General features: G+C 36.4%; 1 protein-coding gene across 3 annotated transcripts in view; it reads left to right on the forward strand.

The window, feature by feature from the left end:
- Nucleotides 1-21,675, forward strand: part of SNX13 (sorting nexin 13) — a 75,775-nt gene extending 54,100 nt beyond the window's left edge. Inside the window, exons 17-27 of one of the 3 annotated variants that reach the window (XM_010577626.1) lie at nt 2,319-2,388; nt 5,140-5,279; nt 8,038-8,145; nt 9,012-9,122; nt 10,443-10,604; nt 11,826-11,897; nt 14,373-14,518; nt 16,308-16,376; nt 17,522-17,634; nt 18,137-18,380; nt 18,484-21,675. In XM_010577626.1, coding sequence (XP_010575928.1) covers nt 2,319-2,388; nt 5,140-5,279; nt 8,038-8,145; nt 9,012-9,122; nt 10,443-10,604; nt 11,826-11,897; nt 14,373-14,518; nt 16,308-16,376; nt 17,522-17,634; nt 18,137-18,380; nt 18,484-18,523 — 1,275 coding nt within the window. In that variant the 3' untranslated portion in view covers nt 18,524-21,675. Of the gene's footprint in view, nt 1-2,318; nt 2,389-5,139; nt 5,280-8,037; nt 8,146-9,011; nt 9,123-10,442; nt 10,605-11,825; nt 11,898-14,372; nt 14,519-16,307; nt 16,377-17,504; nt 17,635-18,136 lie in introns of those variants that run through there. The other 2 variants (XM_010577627.1, XM_010577629.1) reach the window with 2 other exon arrangements.
- Nucleotides 21,676-22,832: the final 1,157 nt, after the last annotated feature.

A 22,832-nucleotide genomic window follows, 5' to 3' on the forward strand; every position in this document is an offset into this window, starting at 1 on the left:
AAGGGAAAAAAAGTTGGGACAGAGGGAAACGGCAGCCGGGGAGAGGAGTGAGAAGATGTAAGAGAAACAACCCTGCAGACACCCAGGTCAGTGAAGAAGGAGGGGGAGGAGATGCTCCAGGCGCCGGAGCAGAGATTCCCCTGTGGCCCGTGGTGAAGACCCTGGTGAGGCAGACTGTCCCCCTGCAGCCCATGGAGGTCCACGGTGGAGCAGATATCCACCTGCAGCCTGTGGAGGACCCCACGCCGGAGCAGGTGGGTGCCCAAAGGAGGCTGTGACCCCGTGGGAACCCCGTGCTGGAGCAGTCTCCTGGCATGACCTGCGGATCTGTGGAGAGAGGAGCCCACGGAGCAGGTTTTCTGGCAGGACTTGTGACCCCGTGGAAAGGACCCACGCTGGAGCAGTGTGCTCCTGAAGGACTGCACCCCGTGGAATGGACCCACGTTGGAGAAGTTCGTGGAGGACCATCTCCCATGGGAGGGACCCCACGCTGGAGCAGGGGAAGAGTGTGATGAATCCTGCCTCTGAGGAGGATGAAGGGAGAAAAAAAAAAACGTGTGATGAACTGACTGTAAACCCCATTCCCCGTCCCCCTGTGCCGCTGTGGGGGTTGGTAGGGAATCCGGGAGTGAAGTTGTGCCTGGGAAGAAGGGGGGGGTGGAGGGAAGGTGTTCTGAGATTTGGTTTTATTTCTCATTACCCTACTCTGGTTGATTTGTAATAAATTGAGTTAATTTTCCCCAAGCTGAGTCTGTTTTGCCCGTGACGGTAATTGGTGAGTGATCTCTCCTGTCCTTATCTCGACCCACAAGCTCTTTGTTATGTTTTCTCTCCCCTGTCCCACTGAGGAGGGGGAGTGATAGAATGGCTTTGGTGGGCACCTGGTATCTAGCCAGGGGCAACCCACCACAGCACCCTCAGTAAGTTTGCAGATGACACCAAGCTGGGCAGGAGTGTTGATCTGCTTGAGGGTAGGAGGGCTCTGCAGAGGGATCTGGACAGGCTGGATCGATGGGCCGAGGCCAATTGTGTGAAGTTCCACAAGGCTCAGTGCCGGGTCCTGCTCTTGGGTCACAGCAACCCCATGCAACATTATAGGCTTGGGGAAGAGTGGCTGGAAAGCTGTCTGGTGGAAAAGGGCCTGGGGGTGTTGGTCGGCAGCCGGCTGAATATGAGTTGGCGGTGTGCCCAGGCGGCCAAGAAGGCTGTACCAGAAATAGTGTGGCCAGCAGGACTAGGGAAGGGATTGTCCCGCTGTACTCGGCACTGGTGAGGCTGCCCCTCGAATCCTGTGTTCAGTTTTGGGTCCCTCACTACAAGAAAGACACTACAAAGTGTCCAAAGAAGAGCAAGGAAGCTGGTGAAGGGTCTAGAGAGCAAGTCCTGTGAGAAGTGGCTGAGGAAACTGGGGTTGTTTAGTCTGGAGAAAAGGAGCCTGAGGGGAGACCTTTATTGCTCTCTACAACTACCTGAAAGGAGGTTGTAGTGAGGTGGGTGTTGGTCTCTTTCCCCAAGTAGCAAGTGATAGGACAAGAGGAAACGGCCTCAAGTTGTGCCAGGGGAGGTTTACGTTGGATATTGGGAAAAATTTCTTCACTAAAGGGGTTATCAAGCATTGGAACAGACTGCCCAGGGAAGTGGTTGAGTCACCATCCCTGGAGGGATTTAAAAGACAGGTAGATGTGGTGCTTAGGGACATGGTTTAGTGGCGGACTGGGCAGTGTTAGGCTAATGGTTGGACTTGATGATCTTAAGGGTCTTTTCCAACCTAAATGATGCTATGCATGTGACTTGAGAGAAAGTTCAAACTGGAATTCTAACAACTTGTATGGTGTTGTACAAGCCTGTTACATCCACATAGTAATGATGGATTCACTTTTTACATGTGCATTTTAGAATTCAGTGATCCTATGAATTCAATGATCCTATGAATCTGTGATTCTGTGATTCCACAATTGTTCAAGGGGGGGTTTTTTTAATGCTCAGTAAAAGGCTTATTTGTAGCTGTACTTCTATTAGAGTTGAGATACAAATAAAAACAGTAAATGTGTTAGTGATCACAATACTATGTGAAACTGGTAGGGGAAATGAAGGGCCATACACTCTGTGTAAAAGGCTTTAGTAACCAGGTAATATAAATGCTTATTTGCATTGTTACAGTGCATTAAGCTATTCTATTAATGAAATGAACTGACAGTTTGAAAATGAAATGGATTAATCAAAAAGGATCTCTCAAATGAGATGTCTCCGTGATCTTATTCTCTCTTTTCTGTTTTTTCCTTCTTCTCTCTTCCCCTGACCCCCATCATCCCATGCAGTCCTTAGATGACCTTTCAAACGTCCCTTCTGATGAGACAGTTCAACTCCATGCGTACATCTCAGATACTGGTAAGTGAATCTGTTATGATGGCTGCTTGCTTGTTTTTCACCATTTATTTTGAGTTTTTTCAATATTACAGGCCCTTGAAATCCTAATCCTTTCTTTTTTTTTAACCTCATAAAACATTTTAATTCATACTTCCCATTAAGTCCTTGTATTGGAAATCCTTACAGAATTGGTGCTGTAGGTCGTAGACTATATATTTGTACTTAAAATGTGATTTAATTTTTGTTCTTTATGGTATTATCATTTTCCTATCTCTGGAGAATCATTCATTAAACTTAATATTGAATAGCATTTATTTTAGCAATCATTTAAAGAACAAATTGTAAAAGCCATCTCTTTTTTTTTCTAGTCACACAGTTTTAATTCTTGACTGTTTACTTCTGTTGCTGTAATATTTTGCCCTATTTTTTTATGCTTCCTTATTGACTTAGCTTAATTTAAGTTAGTGACTTCAGTCTTTACAATAGTGTCATTTTTGGTTATCTTTTGAAAAAATTTGCCTAGTAATAAATAAAAAATTTTTATTACATGAGAGTAAATAACAGAAACTTCTCAGATATTATCTGCAAATAACTCCAGTTAGATGAGATTGCTCTAATTAAATTATGAATGAATCTTCAGATATCTTTTTGGTAGATTTTACTATGCAACAGACTTCAAAATCTCTGCATTTCTATAGCAGACAAATGAGCTATGAGCAAGAATTCAACTACTTGACATTTTAATTAAACTCTTATTACTCCAACCAAGTGTGAGTGTGGTGCAATTCAAGTCTCATGTATTCAACCCTCAGAGAATGGGAAAAATAATTTAAAAGTTAACAATCACAATTTTGCTTTTTCATTTAAAATGGCACGTGATACTTTTTTCTGAATTAAATTTAGAAGTTTCATTGTTTTGACCTAAGAAAAAAGGTAGTCATAGAACCACACAAATCGTGTTAAATTTATTACCTTGATGGCAGTGTGTATTAATAACTATCAGCTTGACTCTGTGAAGCCATAATACTCCAGTTGAACCAGGGGATATGTGCAGGTTTGTATTGTAAGATAGGACTAAACTGGATGTCTCCTTCCTCTTCACCTCATGTTTGAACAAGAAATACAAGTTCTTGCTTTCTGAATACTTCAGGCAGTAGGTGCATCTTGCATCTGTGTGCAGGCTCCTTTCCTCTACTGATTAATACCCTTTATGGTGTTTGGGGGGGTGTATACAAGATCTTCTCCGTAATCTTTGAGGGTTCACCTTGTCTTGTGTTGGAAAGTAAATGCTAAGAGGCTATGACATAAGGGGCGATGGGGACAACTTCTTTCTTTTTCTGCCACTACTGTCCTGAAGTGGTACTCCTAAAGGTGCAACTTAGCAGTGCCGCTGAGATGTGGTATGGTGGCTGCACAGCAGAGTGGACAACCTGAGTTTAGAGGACAGGGCTTGGTCAGCATCTGTGGAGCCAGGGTTTGCCTGCTCCATTATCTGCACAGTCTTTTGGCAGCATCGTGACTGTCCGCTCTTTTCTCTTGGGGTTCAGCACTCAACATTCTTCTTCTAGAGGGTAGCTGGCAAAGAAAAGATGCTCCAAAGGATGCCAAAAGGTAGATGGCAAAGAAAAGATGCTCCGTACCCAGTGTGCACCTTGCTAGTGAGTAATTCTTACATTGTCAGCATTTGCCCCTATCCTAGAGGTGCTCCCTGGCTGCTTAGATCTTGGCATTATACTTGAAAGAAGTCAAGGCTGGTAGCACAACAGAGGTTGGAGCTCATGATTTGTCAGGAAAAGTGTATTTTATGGAGTGTGGATGCAGAACTTGATTAAAAAGTATTTTCATCAACCACACTGGAAAATTGTGGTTACTGGGTATTGGTTCAATACTTACAGATACTACATGTTACCAGTTTAAACAGTGTGCAGTGTAAACTATTAGTTCTAGGTTATTCTGTAGATTAAATGGAAGTTTTTGAAACAAACTGTGTACTGGGAGGAGTTCTGTGATGGAGGAATGTCCAAGAGAACTTAAAGATTCAGTGGAGTACAAAAAGATGTTTGCTTGTATTCAACTGTCTGTGTTCTTTCCATTTATAAATTGACTTCTCCATAAAATGTGTGTGTGTTTACACACATGCAGAATACATTATATGTATGTACACACACATACAGAATACGTACATATGTGTGTGTATAGTTTCTGTTGACTTAAATAGTGTGGGGAGTATTTTTTATCTTATAGTTAGTAACAAACAGCTGATGTTAATAACAAAACCGAATGCTTACAGCTTGCTAGCACTGTCTTCTGTATTTACAGATTTTTTTTGATGGACAAACTTTTACAATATGATTAGAGTACTTTGGAAACTGGAATTTCTTCCGGTGTCACAGTTGTCTTTCACCCATACCTTGAGTTCTTTAGGTTAAAATTATTTTTTAAAAGATCTATTCACTATTCTCTAAAGTTGAAACCTTTTCTATTTTTTTTTGTTTGTTTTGCATGTCAGTGAAACTTGTCTAATTTTAAGGCTGCTTAATCTCTTAACTTCACATAGTAAGTTTCTGGAGGGTATCACTTATACAGTGTTTTGGATACAGGGATGGCTTGCTCTTTTGCTTGCGTGTCCATTTTTGTCTCAAGTCTGTCATTCCAGACATTTCTTCACTTCACGTTTGTGTCCTTTCGTCTTCCTTCTTTCTGTTTGTTCCTCTTTTATTTTTGTTTTTAAACTACTAGTCTATGCTGACTATGACCCATATGCTGTGGCAGGAGTGTGTAATGACCATGGCAAGACATACGCACTATATGCTATCACAGTCCATCGGCGAAGTCCAAACAGCGAAGAGACATGGAAGACGTATCGACGCTACAGTGACTTCCATGACTTTCACATGAGGATCACTGAGCAGGTAACTAATCTCATAAAAATCTTTTAAGGTTTCTTTGAAAGATGCTTTCTCCGTGTGATGGTATGGCATGAGTAGTGGCTTTCTCAAAGTGACTTAAGATGTGGAGTTACAGCACTATGTTGTTTTCTATTAAAGTGTACTTTTTTACTCTTTATATCATACACTGTTTGTACTGAGCAGTTTACAGGTGCGTGTTTATATAGTTTAGTATCTGATGGCTATGTAATTGCTTTAACAAAAGGAAATGGAACTTGGAAAGCTTGCCCCTCCCTGCCCCTTGCTTAATTTTACTTTGAAATGTTTGTATGGAAGTGCTGTTGGTCTCAAACAGTAGCATATTTCATTTGTTATATTTGTCACAGATTAAGAAATAAAAACTGAGCTTGGGAAATAGGTATTTAAGTTTTAAGTGAAATGTTAAGGATTGGTGAGGTCTCAGAGGGGACAGCTGTTGGCAGTTCAGTATACTGCTAGACAATCTGCCTTTTATTGCTGTACTTCTATTCTCAGACTCTTTAACTCTCCTAAAATGAAAGAAGAAAACCATAGAGACTTGTAATTCACCAGCTGGTACAAAGTAGAACCTGCTGACATGAAAAAGTGTTGAAAATGCAGTGCTTTTAAAAGAGGAGGGTGAAATACTTTTAAATCAAGCCTTTGGAGAAGTCAGATTTGACTGCATAACCTTTGAACTAGTCAGAAGTGTTGGATTACATCCCTTTACTCTGTTAATAATAGAGAGGCATAGAGAACAAATTCTGTGCAGGTAGGTTAGCATTGTAAAGTCACAACAGTAGTAAAAATGGAAAAGGCTTTATTAAAAAAGCGTGTTGAATATTTGTCTTAATTATAAACAAAGTCTGACTTTCCTTTGTATTTCTGATTATCTTAGTGTGCTGTGAATAAATTTGAAATACCAGTTTTTATACTCCTTTTCAAATTGTTGTTTGTTTGTGGTTTTTAGTCGGGGTTTTTAAATTTTTTTTAATTAATTCACTGTTTTGAAGAATCCCTCACCTGTTTGAAACAGCTATGGGTTCCCTGACCTTATAGTGAGTTAATGTTCTGTCGATAGGGAGCAGTCATTTAAAACTGACCTACCAGTACATGACCAGAAAAAAATGACAGAAGCAAAAATTTTCAAAATGTGAAAGCTCAGAAATTCCATGTTGCTAAATCAGAGTTCTCTGAATTTACAAAAAATGGAAATGTTATTCTCTAACACTAAGATTGCAAAAAGTAAATAAATTCCTGTGCTTCGTAGTGGCATCTCAGAAACTCCCGACAATTTTGCTTTGTTTTGACAATAAAATAGATATTCCTACTGAGTTTATGGGCACAGGAATGTCACTGCTACACTGAACACCCTTCTTGTGTGCTTGTCTGAGGCATTTTTATTGGCATGTTAAGGGTAAAGGTTAGAAGTTTTTATTTAAAATAAATAGGAAGGGCAGGGATTATTGTTTATGTTTTTCAGAGAAAATAGGTACTTGATCCAAAATGGAATTGAAGTTAGTTCTGTATACTATCTGTATCAGCTTTTTTTCTTAAAGTACTGAATAGATTCACACTAGTTCTAGTCAGTAATGTAATAAATATAATTTGAAGTGGATATCTATATTTAAAACAGAGGCTGTTCTTTGCTTGCATTGCTTCTGTTTAGATACAAGTATCCAAATAAAAAATAGACCATGTTCTGTTCAGTTGTTTTCCTGCGTGACCTATTTGCAAGGGAATGACATTTGTAAAGTTGAAAATAGTTATTCTTTGGTGCTTCCTCAGGCCATAAACGTTATGAGCTTTGTGACCTTACAAAGTTTAATGATGTCTTTGCAAAAAGACACCTTGCAGGGACTGAATGGAATCCTTCTCATTAAATCTGTAATTTTGTGGTCTTCTGTAGAGAGAAAAGGATACAACCTTTTTCCAGGTTGTTTCTTAAAGCCTAGATACTATACCTTTCTCTGTGTACCACCTTTAGAATATTATTTATTATTTACAGGAAGTCTGGATATAAGATAATCCTTATTCTTTGAGTTTTATTCTTGTCACTTCTTTATTTTTGTGCATTGTAGCAGATATGTTCAACCTTCTTAAGCGTTAGGGCCTCTTCTTTCCCTGCCACTTCCCTGGAATACCAGTTCCTTCTGTAAAACTGAAACAGTGGAACACATGTCAATCAGTGACAATCACTGTCATTACCTGGAGAAAAGGCACAAGTGATGGCATATCAAGTGTGGTATGATAACCTGTGTGTAAACTGGGTGCTGCCTTCCACTCTAGGGGTAAAAAACCTAATCATTTCCTTAGTAGATTTGATCAGGAAAGGAAAGGGAAGATGTTTTGGAAAGATTTGCAAGTTCTCTTGATGTAGTCTCATAACTCTACTAATTTCTGTGCAAATAATAATGGTAAATCTTGAGCCTAAACCTTTTTGAGCAGGTGTGATGACAGGAATAATTTGCACACTATCATGCTCTGTATTTCAAAAGCGAGTATCACATGTGTGTTCAGAAATTAAATTTTGCCTTGACAGTCTCCAGAGATTTTCATGTATTTGTTCTTGACAGCCTACCTTTCATTTTGGCTTCTCCAAGGAATCTTGAGTTCTGGGCTTGATGCAGAAATTATTTGTTAGGTGTTACATGGTAGGTAAGAATAGGTGAATATAATGACCCCTGTAATTTCTGAGCTTATATGGTGATTTGAAAGTCTTTTGAAAACAGACTCCCCCCCCCAAATCTTCTCTTTTTTCTAGTTTGAAAACCTTGCAAATATACTGAAACTTCCTGGCAAAAAGACATTTAACAATATGGACAGAGAATTTTTGGAAAAGAGGAAAAAAGATTTAAATGCATATTTGCAGGTAAGCTGTTATGGGTTTTTTGGTTGTGTTCTAGGTAGGAATTCTTTTTTCTGAGGTAGAAAATTTGCTGTGTTGTAAGTGGTATATAATCCTAAATAGTATACCATAAGAACTTCATATTATCTAATAAGTTTGCCTTTTCTTTGCTGTTTCAGTTTATTCTCAGCCGGTTCTGTCCCAACTGCTCTGAGCTGGTGAGGTTCCAGCTGTGTTGGTTTTGAGCTCTATGCCACTTAACTTTTTCCCATTGCATTCATGTTTGTGGTTACTTTCTCTTGTGCTGTTGCATAAGGATTGGCATGGCACCTGCTCCGGCAGTGTAGCACAACCACACAGCTTCTCCATTCAGATAAGGCCTGTATCAGCCCAACTAAAGGAATTCAGTTGTCCTACTTCATAGGGACTTTCTGGTCATTTAGCACTAAAATATGTTGACCAACTCAATGAACATGTTAACAACAAATAATGAAGATTAATAAAACGTGAAATTTGATTGTTCTGTTTAGAGTGCTAATATTTTTTCTTTTGTGAGATATGTGCCCCATTTTTAATAGCAATATTTCTTTCAGTCACAGCTTTTTTTTTTTTCCTTTGGAGTTTTAGAAGCAGTTTGAGTGGTCATAAAGGTGTATATTTTTCTGTGAGATGCTATAATTAACATACTAGTTAATATTATGGGAATTACCAGGAAGCATGTTGTTTCCATCTTGAGAGTAGCGTAATGTTGGAATAAAATTTAGAGAATGAATGAGAAAATACATTGCAAGATGTAGTGTCTTTGTGCATGGTAAACTTTCACTAAACTGAATGATATGGCCTTTTTCATTATTTATTAAAAAGCACCTTTTAAAAATTATTTTACTCAGCTCTTATTAAATCCTGAAATGATGAAGGCTTCTCCAGCTTTAGCCCACTATGTGTATGACTTCCTGGAGAATAAAGCGTACAGCAAAGGGAAGGGAGATTTTGCACGGAAGGTAAGAATGTTTTGCACTGTCAAGGGAACTTCAGAGCATTCGTTAGTGCAGTGATTGCATTAAACAGAGATGTTGAACTGGTATTAAACAGCTATATAGCACTTTCAAAACAACTTGCAAGTGAGTTGCTTTAATAGTTTGTGAGTGGCGAAGTATCTGAGGACATACGGAACCAAAAATTTACAGTTTTTATAACAGGTAAATTTATTTGTATGACAAGGAAATAAAATTTTCAGATAGGACACAGTGTATTGCACCAAGACTACTTTGAAAGTGTGTTCACTTTACAAGTTACTTTGTGAGATGTCTGTGATTTTTTTTTGTAGTTTCATTCCTTCTAATTTCTTTTTTCAGTTCTTTACTCTGTATTTGCTGCTGTTACCATGCTCTCCACTCTTCAGCCCAAAAAATGAAATGCATTTCCCTTCAGAAGCAGCTGTTATGTATTTAGCCGTTGTAACCATTCAGAGTCATTGGTGAAATTTGGAGCTCTGAGCTATGCATCCTTTTTTTTTTTTTTTTTTTTAAACCACCAGAACTCTCTTCAGACAAGTGATTCTTTGTTCAGTTGACCAGTCTGTATGGGCATCTGCTTTGCAAATACAGCTATTTCTAAACTTTTAGTGATTTTGATATAAAAAGCATCTGCAACTGTATTGTCACTTCAAGTTGTTGTTCTGCCTATATTCCTTAAATATTTAACAGTGAAACAGTTAAATATTTATCAAGGTTTATGTAATGACCAAGATTTGATTTCTAGCTTATGAGGTTCTTCATAAACTTAACTTTTTAAGGGCATCATATTAGTACTTGTGCCTCTGTTTGGACTGAATTTAAAGTATATACTGAAAGAAAAATTGTATCAGTTTCTACGGAACTACTTTTTGGTTTTAATTATACTTGCCACGATATTAAAGCATATTACTCCAGTGCTGTTTAAGAGGCATGTTTCAAAGATAAAGAGTTGAAAGCAGAAGTGAAACATCTGGAATTAGGAAGCTTGGAAGGGAGAAATGGCATTGAATGGAGAAGAAAAGGAAAATAAATTCAAGCTAAGAAAAGCTGAGGGATGGTAAATGGAAATGACTCAGGAAAAAGATCTGTTGAAAGATGTAAATAGTTACAGTAGGGCTGTAAGGAACAAGAAATATAAATGAAAATGAAGCTAAAACTTTATTCTGCATTTGGTAATGAAGTTAAGCAGTTTGAGTTGTTCTTTATATTATTGTTCTCTGGAACAGTGTGATACTTCTCATAGTGTATTAATATACTGGTGTCCTCATAGATTATACAATTCTGGTTAAACATCTTCCCCTTCAGATGGACACATTTGTAAACCCACTGCGTAACTCTATGAGAAATGTATCAAATGCAGTCAAGTCTCTCCCTGACAGCCTGGCAGAGGGAATGACTAAAATGTCAGACAACATGGGTAAAATGTCAGAGAGATTGGGACAAGACATAAAGCAATCATTTTTCAAGGTAAGAAAATATTTGGTAGATAATACATATTAGTGAATTCATAGGAGATTAGCTATCGACTCACTTAAACTTATGTTGTATTCTATAATGAAGGGTCAAGTCATTGGACAGGAAAGCAATCTGTTTATACCTATACCCCTTTAATAAGGTTCAGCAGCCATTATACTACAAACATGGAGTTCTCTTTGCTATTAAGTAACAAATTTTAAGATGGCATCTACAGACTGTTAGAGTGATCCTTCTTCACTTAATTCAGTGCAGCCACATGAGAAGAATGAGAGTCACTGATTTTATTTTTTTTTACCACCCATTCTTATAAAGCTAGATTGCTGCACCTGCTGCTTTCATTAGGAAAAAAAACCCCATACATTCTGAAACTTAGAATAAGGAGATAGCTTCTTTTCTGCTTATTCCTTGCTGAATTCTGTTTTTAATTAAATTTTCTTTCTGTCTTTCCTGCCATCTTTTCTCATCTCTTTATTCCTAAAATGTGATACCTTAGAGGTGGGCAATGGTAGCTGTGACATGCTATCTAGAGGTCCTATGAAAGTAGTAATCTTCCTAACATGTCCATCTTAACTTCTTTTCCCTTGCCCTCCTTTTTCTGTGTGTAGCTGTAAGGTCTGTGATCAGGCATTGTTCCATTTTGTGTTACCAGAACAGTTTTATGTGGCAGATGTAGAACAGCAACCAAGATGAGTTAACCCTTAAACCATGAAAGGGAATAATAAATCTGTGGTGTGGGGTGGGTTTTTTGTTTGGTTGGTTTTTTTCATTACTTGTAAGATAAAATGTTTGGCTCTGGACTTTCTCATTGCTGGTAACTTCCCTGGTGTGTGACTAACAATGTATCTGCAGTTACATTCACTGGGAAGTCCATGACTAGGCAGGACTTAAGATCAAGAGGAAATACCAGAAGAAATATCAGTCCCCTATGAATTTCTAGGTGTTTTTCAGTTGAAATATTAGTCATTTGAGAAAATACATGTGGATTGTCTTAAAGGTGTTGATAACTTTGATAGCTATAGGAGAATACCTACAGGCTTGACTTGTTGGAAGATGAAAGGACTACTGTGTATTTATCTGCAGTAGCATGCAACTGACTTTTGACCAAATGTTTGGTTTTCATTTTCATAACCAAATTGATTATGAAAATTGATCTGACTTACTGGTATTCTAAAGTATTTTTTACTTCATAAACATTACCTTTTTTCGTTGTAGGTGCCTCCTTTGATCCAGAAAACCTATTCAGATCCTGACCATTGCCGTGTTGCAGCACCAATTGATGACAATGTGAGTCTGACTTTTGTCCTTTCAAAGTTTACTCCTCTAAAACCAAATTAATGAGTTACTTATTTTAAACTATGTATTTATTGTTTTCTGATATTATACCAGGCACTTACAAACAGTTCTTTAATTTTAAAAAAGAAACTTATATGCTTCCTTCCAAAATTAACATTTTTGTTAGTACAAAAATGGTTAGCACAACAGTGGAGTAACTTACTGTGTACATACTGCTGCGTCTGTGTTTTGTGGGTGGGGGTTTGGGGTTGTTTGTTTTCCCCGACCTCCCTCCAATTTCCATCTATTCAAAGACAGTAAGGTACCAGACTGTTAGCATCATTTCTGTTAGCATTTTACGGATTCTGATTTCTGATGTGACCTTTTAGGAGGCATTTGTTTAATGGATCAGAAGTAGTGTTTGCTATGTTTTTATGGAAAAAAACTTCAGAACATTTTCCTAATAATAAACTTTTAGTATGTGGATACCTAAAATGTATAAAGTAGTAATATTAGAAACTCGAAAGTGAAGTTTAAGCTCTTGATGTTATCATAAGCTATGGTATTTTGCTATTTTGTTTGAAACATTGATCATATATGTGAAAACAATTGGAAGAAAAACTTTTATCTCTAAGTAAGACAGAAAGACCGTAAGATTACCAGTGATTATATGCAATTTGCTATGGTCATAAATCTGCACCTGTTCTGCCCTTCACATTTTGGGTTTTTTGGTCACATCAAAGCATTCCAGTTTGTCGTCCTCTGTGTAACTGCTATGATGGCTTGGTACATGTATTTTTGCTCAAATAACATAGCCTTGAGTTCTTCTGGGTTTTCTTTTTCCCCATTATTTTTCATTATATCAGACTGTATCCATAAATTTGGAATTACAAATCTATATTTTTGATACTCCTGAGGCTTCTGTTTTGCACAGGCAAAACAAAATATCTTTCAAGTATATGAGCAGCTTCTCTGCAAATATTTCATTGATCTTCTGTAAAAAGAATAGAAGCTACAATTCTTGATAGCTTTTAGGTTAACATACCAAGTGCTCCTGAAAGGCAGATTTCAAATATTTTTAAAACCTTTCAATTCTCAACTGCTCTTTTCAGGTGCATTGTTCACAACTTACAGTCACTCAATCAGACAAAAAATATGGCAGTTTGAATGGAATTTGATGTGGAGAAACAGTACTGTAAAAGTGAGGCATGGATCTATAGAATCTCCAGCTGGATTATGAATCCACTTGTATATAAAGATGTACTTGTGTAGTCCCCCAAAAAGAGTCCACATAGCTGTGAGATCTTGCTACTTCTTCCAGCGTAGCATTAACAGTATAGTGTAAACTACTATTCTTCCAGGTAGAGCTGTATCAGATTTCAAATACAAAACAAAATTCTGAATGTTATGCTTAGAATGTAAAAACCCTAATAAAAAAGAAAGCACAGAGAAAATGCATCCAGTCTTTAAATAAATTTTGCTGAGCATATAGTAAGATTTTAATTTTAGCTTGCTATTCTAAAAAGTTTTAATAATAAATATAAAGTTCAAATAATGAATCAATCAAAATCAAGTTAATTTGTTTTATTTGAGATAAATATTTGTGGTCTCTTGTGCAATACAACTGTAACTCCAAATGCTATTTTTTTATGCAATAGCTTAACAGTACGTAGGGTTGTATTTTAGCATATAAGCAGGCCATGAGAAGCTGCTGTTGTTTCTGTAAAAGAAATATTAGTAACAACTAAGATGAAAATTGAATACTTTCATACTACAGAACTTAGTAAACTCTCCCTTAAATTTTAATATTTGAGAAAATGTTGACAGTTACTGCAAGTATACGCCATCCATCTTTAAAAACTTTTACATAGTTGCTGAATCCTCTGCTTTAGGATTTCCATAAAAGTTTGTCGTAAGCCAATCTGTGTAACACCTTCTATTAAATAATAAAATGATGATGCTTTTCTTAATCTACAAGCATAAAAGCACTTAATAGCCGTGCAGGTTAGAACAGTATCTAAATAAAAGGCAGATCACTGCAGTGAAGTTTCATTGTTCTTGGAAGGTTCTGGATTTGGCGGGGTGCATCCGTAAGAAAAAGATGCCAAAGAAAAGCTCCTTCCAGAGTTTTCATGTTTGAAGCACAGCTACCAAAGGAAGAGGTCAGGGACAAGCTCTCTCTTTAGGACATGTTTACTTGTATTAACTTTGTTCAACTTTGGTGAAATAACTGTTTCTTTTTTACTTATTTTAAAAATTAAATGGATTTAAGCCTGGTTTATCTTTAATTTTCAATCTTTCTTTGCTATTACTGATGTTATAGATGATTTAGGGAAGATTTCATATTGCTATAAAATACAGAGCAAAGTGTTTCTGTCATTGTTCTGATTATACTGAAGCATTTGACCTGTGAAGTAGCTACTAAAACTGCAGCTTTCTTGAACTGACCTAAAAGTTCACTGATTATACTTTTACTCACTTGATCAGGTGGATGACAATATTCCACTGAGAGTAATGCTCCTCCTTATGGATGAAGTCTTTGATTTAAAGGAACGAAATCAGTGGTTAAGAAGAAATATAAAAAATCTGCTTCAGCAACTTATTAGAGCAACATATGGTGACACAATTAACAGGTACTGCTTTTCTTATATAGAGCGATCGTGTGAGTGAGACTATATAGACTGTGTCTACAAATCCTTTTTGGTATTACTAAATTATTGTGGTTTACATCTGCATGCATTCCCCCTTTCAAGAGGATCAATAAACCCAAGTACAAATGTGGTGTAAAATGGAGATAAACACAAAACATTGCTGAAAGACAAATTCCAGTAACACTTATATGCCAGAGAACTTCCAAAAGAGCTTTCACATATCAACGAGTGTTCACGTTTCTGTGAATGTAACTTAATACTGATGGTGTCTATGCTTTGTGCCCTGTGTTTTATACTATACCTTTTGTTGTTAATACTATTTATTACTTTCTGCACTATTTTGGTTTACATCTCTTTGATGACACAAATGATACACTGGCACTATCAAATTATGTGAACTGTACTGAGTGGCTATATTAAGTTTTTGCTGTGACACTTTAAAAGATGGAGGGCGGGGAGGGGAGGGAAAGGACTGTTATGGAGTCTGTTCTGCCCCCACCATGTTCTCCATAATTCACATATACACTTTTTCATGCAAATGCAAAGCAAATAGTGCTAAATAAGTAATGTTTCTTGTCCTCAGCTTAGAAATCTACTGTTTCCAGGCTTACCCTTCTAATAATTTGTTTCTGAAATGTAAATAAAAATATAGAACAAAAATGTTTCTAGAAACGGGATTGGCACTAAATTGTCATGTTGGATTAGTGCCATGAATCAAAAACTTAATTTCTGGTAGGTGAGAAGTAGTTTCCTATTACTTTTTCAGGACATTCCTCACTGTATCATTACTTTTTACCCTTCACAAGTATATTTTTGATGTTTTGATCATCACTGTTAAACATATAAACAGTTCTTGTGGTACCAGCAGTGGTGCAGCCATGTAATAATAATAGCACTGTTTTTCAAATTCCTAATGGCCAGGTGACAATTATCTTGATACCTTTGCTTCCAAAAACATGCTGCCCTGTTGAACAACTCTGAATACTTTTTGCTGTTTTCAGATTGTAGTATAACTAGCTGACTTTGGGCACAGGCTGCTGCTTTCTTATTGCAGAGATATGTGCAGAACTATTTTGCTTCTGCATTTGGATACTCACAGCTTCCTCTGGTGCAGCAGTCATACCTCGTCCTAGCAGATTCTTGGGGTTTAATGGCATTCTGCAACAAAACTGTGTTTTCCTTTTTTTTAGAAAACTACATTCAAGTTATGTTTAGGGAAATAATCCTGGGATTATGGTGATACACAGATGCTTATTTCTGTAAACGTACAAGATTTGGATATTGAGCTGTGTGTATGTGTTATTGAATGAAGGTCAAAGTTTATGATCAGTCTGTATCTCCTGTTAAAGATTATGAAGTAACTGCATACATAAGTACAGTAATTGAGATTTTTAAGTAGGTTCTTTGCGTGCAGAAGCAGAACTTGAAGAGTGCTCCATGAAGAGGAGCACTCTACAAGCTGAATATTTATCTAATGCTGATGGGAGATGCAACATCAGTTTTCCAACCTCCTTAGTCATCGTACATTTACTCAGAAAGAAAAAGGCTTTAGCTTTAGGAGTGATCAGTGAACTTAGGTTTTTATCTTGAGAATCAGTGTTTGCCTTCTTAGTGTGCAGTTTTATAGAACCTACTTATGGAGTTGCAGAAAGCTGAAATTATACTTTGTTGGCCATAGATTGCTCTTTAAAATGATGTACTTATTTGTTCTCTGTTTTAAAAATTGAATGAGAGAGACTTGTTGCTTTGATTTTTTTTTTTTTTTTTTTAGAAAAATAGTTGATCATGTTGATTGGATGACATCTCCTGAGCAAGTAGCAGATGCGGTAAAACGCTTCAGGTATGTCTTTTATCACAGATGTAAAATATGAAGTACTCGCCAATTGATGTCTAATGTCTGTGTATCCTTCCTGTTCTTTTTATGTGAGGAAATTATTACTGCTGTACAGAATTGCAGTTGGAGCATACACTGCTGTTTATGTGTGTTAAGTGAGAGAAAGTAATTGTCACATGAAGAAGAATATTTTGAGTTTTCTTCTCTTTCTTAAAAAGTTCTTTGTTAGTCAGTCTAGAAGAACTAGAGTATGGGTATACTTAGGAATTTCATCATATGACTGGATGAAGTGTCTTGTTTACCTTGATGAAAGCATGTGCATGCCTTGGCTTAAAAGGCAAACAATTATTACTAAAAAAAACCCCTAGCTCTAAGCTAATAGGTTTCACATGTGGGCAGATAGAACTGAAGTCTGAGTTTGAAAGTATCAAAAGCTCTGTCATTCCATTTCCTAAAAGTCTTAATGGCTTCTGCAATGCTGTTGAGTGAAGGCCACCCCCCATGCCTTTTTTTTGTTGTTGTTGTTGGAAGGGGTGAAAGAGATAAAGTAGGATAATGTATTAGCTAAGGGGTCGTACTTTACAGATACTCTGTTATTCTTTAATAAAACTGAGTAAGAATGTGCGCTTCCTACTCAGAAAAAGAATGTCATTCACTGAGGCAAAATACCTTTTTAGACAGGCATGTCTTTTGCATTGGGCTTTATACTACACTGAAACTACTTCATCTTGGCTTTAGCTTGTTGATAGGTTAACTACTGTCAGAGATCTAATGAAGCAATTAATAGACCTAAGCCTAGAGTCTCTCAGTGGCAATAGAGACTGATTGATAAAAGCAAATCTTAGGTATATTTTATGTAACAACTATATGGTATTTGAGTGTTTTGGATGTGTAGTATTTTCTTAAAATTCTCTTTCTTCTGATTCTTGTACTAAAAAAGTGTATGGTAGCTACTAATAGATTGAATGTATTGTACTTCTTGCTTTTGATTTCTTTTTCGCCTTTTCCCTTTTCTAATATTTGAAGTGTGTGTTAGGTTGTGTGCAAATTACTTTCTTGTATTTATTTTATGAGATAGCTTTGAGAGATTAAAAAGAGTGTTTCACTTGATAAAATTTTAATGTATTTTGACAGATTTGCTTTTGTTACAGAGATGCTTTTTGGCCCAATGGCATTTTAGCAGAGACTGTTCCGCGGAGGGACAAAGCTATTAGAATGAGAACAAGAGTGGCAGGGAAGACCAAATTACTGGAGGTAATGCCAGGTAAGTGAGTCTGGGATTGAAGGCTAATAATTCTTACCTTATATTGTTCCTGGAATTAATGTCAATATTCTTGTTGATTGTTGAAATGTTAAAAAGAAATGTTGACATATTGTATTTAAATAAAAAAAGTTTTTAATTAATAAAGCACTGAACACTTTCACATGTACTGTGACTTTGCAACTGTAATTCTCTTGGAACCAACCCAGTATTTAGCTTCACTAGAGGATTTAAGTTTAGTGCATGAAATGCCTATATTCCAATACAGCGTGATTTCATGTAAAATAACATAGTTCCACATAGTTCCATATAGTGTAAAAGTGAAGTAATTTTCAGAAATCCTTTCTGCTGTAAAAGAACTTTTAGTTTAGTTATGTATAATAGAGGCACTGTTACTTCCAATTCCAAGGTATGTAATTTGAAAGACTTAATACTTAGTTTACGTTTGTTGTTAACACAGAAGCAGAATTTAACTTAAACTTCTGTGTAACTTCCATTTTTGTAGATGAACTGAAGCACATCATAGGCGCTGAGACAACACGGAAAGGCATTCTTCGGGTATTTGAAATGTTCCAGCACACTCAACTGAATAAGAGAATGGTGTACGTGTTTCTGGAGAGATTCCTAGAAACCTTATTTCCACAAAATAAGTTCCATGAGCTCTTCAACAAACTGCATTCACGGTCAAAGCAGATGCAGAGGTATAAGCAGAGACTACATTCTACTCAAGCGCCTTCCTTGCAGAAAAGGTGACACTTCAAACCTACTAAGCTGGTGTATGTTTGTCCAGGACTAATTACTTGGGCAGATTCTCTGGGGCTTCAAACTCACATGCTGTTATTTCTGCACCAGTCTTCTAGTGTCACATATTAGATTATTAATGCATCTGTAAGACCTGTGACTCTTCTCATCTTCACTTGTAATTCAACCACTACCAGAAGGGTTTGTGTGTCTTAAATGATTTGGTGCGTCTTCATGCAACATTGAGAAGAATACTAGCCCAATATATAAGAATGCTGATTCCTTCTGTTCCTGAGTCGATGTTTTGCCAGCAATGAAAAGTGCCAGACTGTTCAAGTAAAGCACAACTGTGGTGATACAATGGAAGAAAAGGATGTTCTGGCACTGGGAGATAGTGCAATGTGTGAGAATCAGGTGGAATTGTTCAATGTTACGACTGTTGAGGCTCTGTAAGGCTCTTTTAACATTCCTGTAAAGGCTGAGCTAACAGGAAAAGCAGTCTCTGGAATGGCAGGTACATAGGAGAGGGGAGAAGTAGTTACAGCCCCATCATAAAAGTACATTTATTAAAGAAAAGTTGAGGTAATGTGGCTTTCATGCCACATTTACTTCATCTTTCATGTTTTGAAAAACAAACTAATGTTAGATCTAATGGGGGTTTTAGTAAAGGCAGAGGTGCAGTAGAAATAAACCCTTTATTCTGATAATTCTGTAGCTTTAAGGGCCATATTCTGCTCTTACAGCACCTGGCATACATTTTGCATGTAACTTCAGTGGAGAAGGGGCATCATATTTATGTTCAATTGGAGTATTTGAACATACATCAAGTTGATAGTTGTAGAAGGAAGGGGGTACATGTTTCAAAGAGGATAGACATCATGTTAGAAGATGAGGAAATTGCACTAGGACACAGTTTACACACAACTCCTGACTAAAATTTGAAATCTTTTGTGTGTGTAAAAGACTATGTCCTACTTCATTGAAAGATTCCTTACCTTTTAGTGTGTAAGCCTCGTATGGAAAAATATTAGAATTACTTGGTTCCTCACAGGTAAAGGGTTTCATTAGTCATATGCAAACACTTGGAAATTCCTGAACGCATCTCAGTGTATATATGAAAATAAAAAGGAGATAAAACTACAATATTTTTTTAAATAATTTTTTTATTTTTTGCATAGTGTAAAATTTTAATAAAAATTTGACATCAAGGCCCCACATCCATCTGTTTGGTTTCATTGAAGAATTTCTGTCCAACTAAAGTAACAACTGAATAATCCTGTTTGGCCACAGCATATCTCAGTTTGTGTTTTCTTTTTCATAGTCCCCAACTGTTTGAGCACCACTATCTGGGTAAATAGAAGGTAATCCTATACAGTCAGGGTTTTTTTCTGAATGCTAAACACAGGGTGAGATACAGCTATTGATCAAGGATCCTTATAGTAATTGGTGTCTTAATGGGAACAAATGATCCTTTTGTGTGAGGGAGGAGCATAGACATTTTCTGAACATGTTCTAAGAAAAGATAGAAGGCTCTCGAAGGACCTAGTTAAATTGACTGAAGCCTCTATATAGATCATTTTTTCTCATGGACTCTATTAATGCAGTGTAGCCTTTTATCATACTACTTAACGATGATCATATTGTACTGTTAACATTCTCATACAGTATGCATGGGCTCAAGTGCACTTGTTTTTGTTTTTTTTTCTTTATTGCAGAACTAAATACTGTAAATGAAATCCCTTTCTTTTGTAATCCGTAGGAAGACAAGTTGGTAAATATGTAAGAACCCTTCCCCCTTCCTCTCTGCAGGTTCTTTAGAAGTGTGATGATTAAGTGCTGTTGAATTTAACAAAATTATTGAGTTAATGCGTGGAGTAATCAACATAGCCAGCTCCTATTGTTTACATGCCTGTATCTTCCTCTGACGTTAGGGTGCTTAAGCATACCTGACATCTGATTGATGAAAGATAGTTCAGCATTGTTCTTGGCGATATAGTGAATATATCATTGATTCTACCAAATCTAATTTATGTCTTTTAAATCACTGAATTTGTTATGCACTATGAAAGTGGGAACTTCAAAAAACTGTTTTGTCAGATCTGTGGAACCTTTTATCTATCTGTAGGTACCATGAAAAATTTCAAGAGAATAGGGGTCATGTGCAAATTTGGGATTTTTCTTTTTAATTATCTGGTACATTTCTGTACAAAAATAAAATAATATATCTAGGAATGTGAACTGAACACAATACGCCATGTTTATTAGTAATTTTACTTAATGAATTTATTGCATATATATACCTATACACACATTTATACATGTGTGCATATGTATATATGTATTGAAGTTTTGTCTTCTGTATTTAATTACAGAATGTGGCTTCCTAATTCAGTGGTGCCTGGTGGCTGGCACGAATCATCAGAAATGAATATTTTTTGTTAAAAAGAGTTTGTATGTATCTTTATTGAAATGGTTTTCCTGCCCTGTCAACCCATGCAGCTTGTTATCCTAGAAAGTCTCCAAAACTGAATGTTAATATACAGCACTTAAGTGTCTGGGTGTATCTTCTGGCCTTTGGGTGCTGTGACTGGCCGCTGAAAATTGTGCCATTGTCAACAAATGCACTTGTTTTAGCCTTAATTATTTTTAAGAGAAAATGAGCAATTGAATTTTTCATTTGGTTCATCCTCAAGCTTGTGCTGCTGGTGTTTGCTAGAACTAAACAGTAAATTTTAAGTGCTACCGGAATGTGTACCAAAATAAAAATATATGAATTCCACAATCTAAATTTTAATTTTGTGCAATATTTTCATTTAATGCATGTGTATTTGAATAACTGTAAAATAAATGAATTTTTAATGTTTTGAAGTCTGGGTTAAAAATGTCTTCTCAGCTGAACAATTTTGCATTCTGTTGTTGCGTTAGTTTATTTAAGGACTTGTTTTAAAAGTCTTATTTGTTACTACTTTGTTAATTCCCTTGTTCTCAATGATCCTTGTTCATCTGAGCAAAGCTCATATATTACAAGGGAAAAATCTGAAGAGCACATCTCATGAATATAGCTGTTATAAATTACTTGTGCATATCATTGTACAGTAAGTGTCAGCTGTGTGCCTAATTGTTCTATTGATGCTTTTTCCCCTCCCTTCCCTCTCTTCTCGTTTCTGTAACAAAGAACATGAAACAGGCTGCCATGGTCACTTCTACTGAATGGCAGAGGACTCTGAATTTTTTTTTGGAGTTTGCATTTATGTTCTGTCCAATAGAAAGCTAAAAAATTACACTAATAAAGTATTAACAGGATTATTATGAGTCTGTTTATTTTTAGAGTAACTTTCTTGCTAGCAGGTACAAATGTTCCTCAAGTCTGGAAAAATATCACTAAAGATAAAAATATTGCTGTTAAATAAAACAAAATTCCTTGATTTTTTTTTAAAAACTTTATAAACAGGTTTTGTTTTTAACAAATGAATCTCTACATTAATTTTCAACCAGCAATTGCAAAGTGTCCTGTATTTTAAAAGGACTTACATAGAAACAGTGGTATTGTATGGTGTAGGAGGGTTTTTTTTATTGTTGTGTATTTTACTATTCGGCTTTCTCCCCCGGGCTTATTTCTGCAGCAGCTGGATCTACCATGGGAGCACAATTGTTACCCTTGATATATTTATTCCAGCTGTTTCACATTCATCAAAAAGATGTCCTGAGCTAAAGAGATGTTAGTTCTTTGACCTTAGGGTAAAGTGTTCACTGCTTTCGCTAACTTACACGCTTTTGCTACAGGATATAGACACATTTCAGGACACATCTAACCAATTGCAAGTTCTTATTTGTTGAAGCTGTTATCCTAGAATAATTTCATGGCAAGAAATCCACTCCATTTTAAACTTTTAAAAATAACTGCCATTTGCTAAGTGAGGGTAATATGTGTCTGTGGCTTATTTAACTTTCCAGTCTGTCACATCATCTGGTTTATTTTGGTTTTGATGTCTAGTGAATGTGTGAGGATTGATAAAGTTTTTGTAAAGTTCAGTAATCAGCATCACTCTGCATTGATTTATTTCACTACAAATTTCATTATTTATCTCTTGGAAGAAAGGAAATTATATAATGAAAACAATCAGCTCACTTATGTATTTCAAAAGAAATTAAACTTTATTTTAATGAAACACTTGAAACATCTATTCCACTGCAGTTTTCCCCCACACGCACATGAAATATGTTTGAATACTTTCATATTCAAATATCTCAAATAACTGTTTCCCATGCTGTGTCTCTGAATTACTGTGGCATGTTGGGGTTGGGATAATTATTTGATACCTGGTTCAGCAAGGGCTTACTGGAATTCTCGTTTGACATTTTAGAATCGGAATAGTACATAAATTAGTTCTGGGGTTGGGCTTCAGTAGAGAATGAGATTATATTGAATTTGTTGGCAATCAAGAGCTACTTATTGGGAA

This window comes from Haliaeetus leucocephalus, unplaced genomic scaffold, assembly GCF_000737465.1.
Source record: "Haliaeetus leucocephalus isolate CR32 unplaced genomic scaffold, Haliaeetus_leucocephalus-4.0 Scaffold566, whole genome shotgun sequence".
Lineage (NCBI taxonomy): Eukaryota > Metazoa > Chordata > Aves > Accipitriformes > Accipitridae > Haliaeetus > Haliaeetus leucocephalus.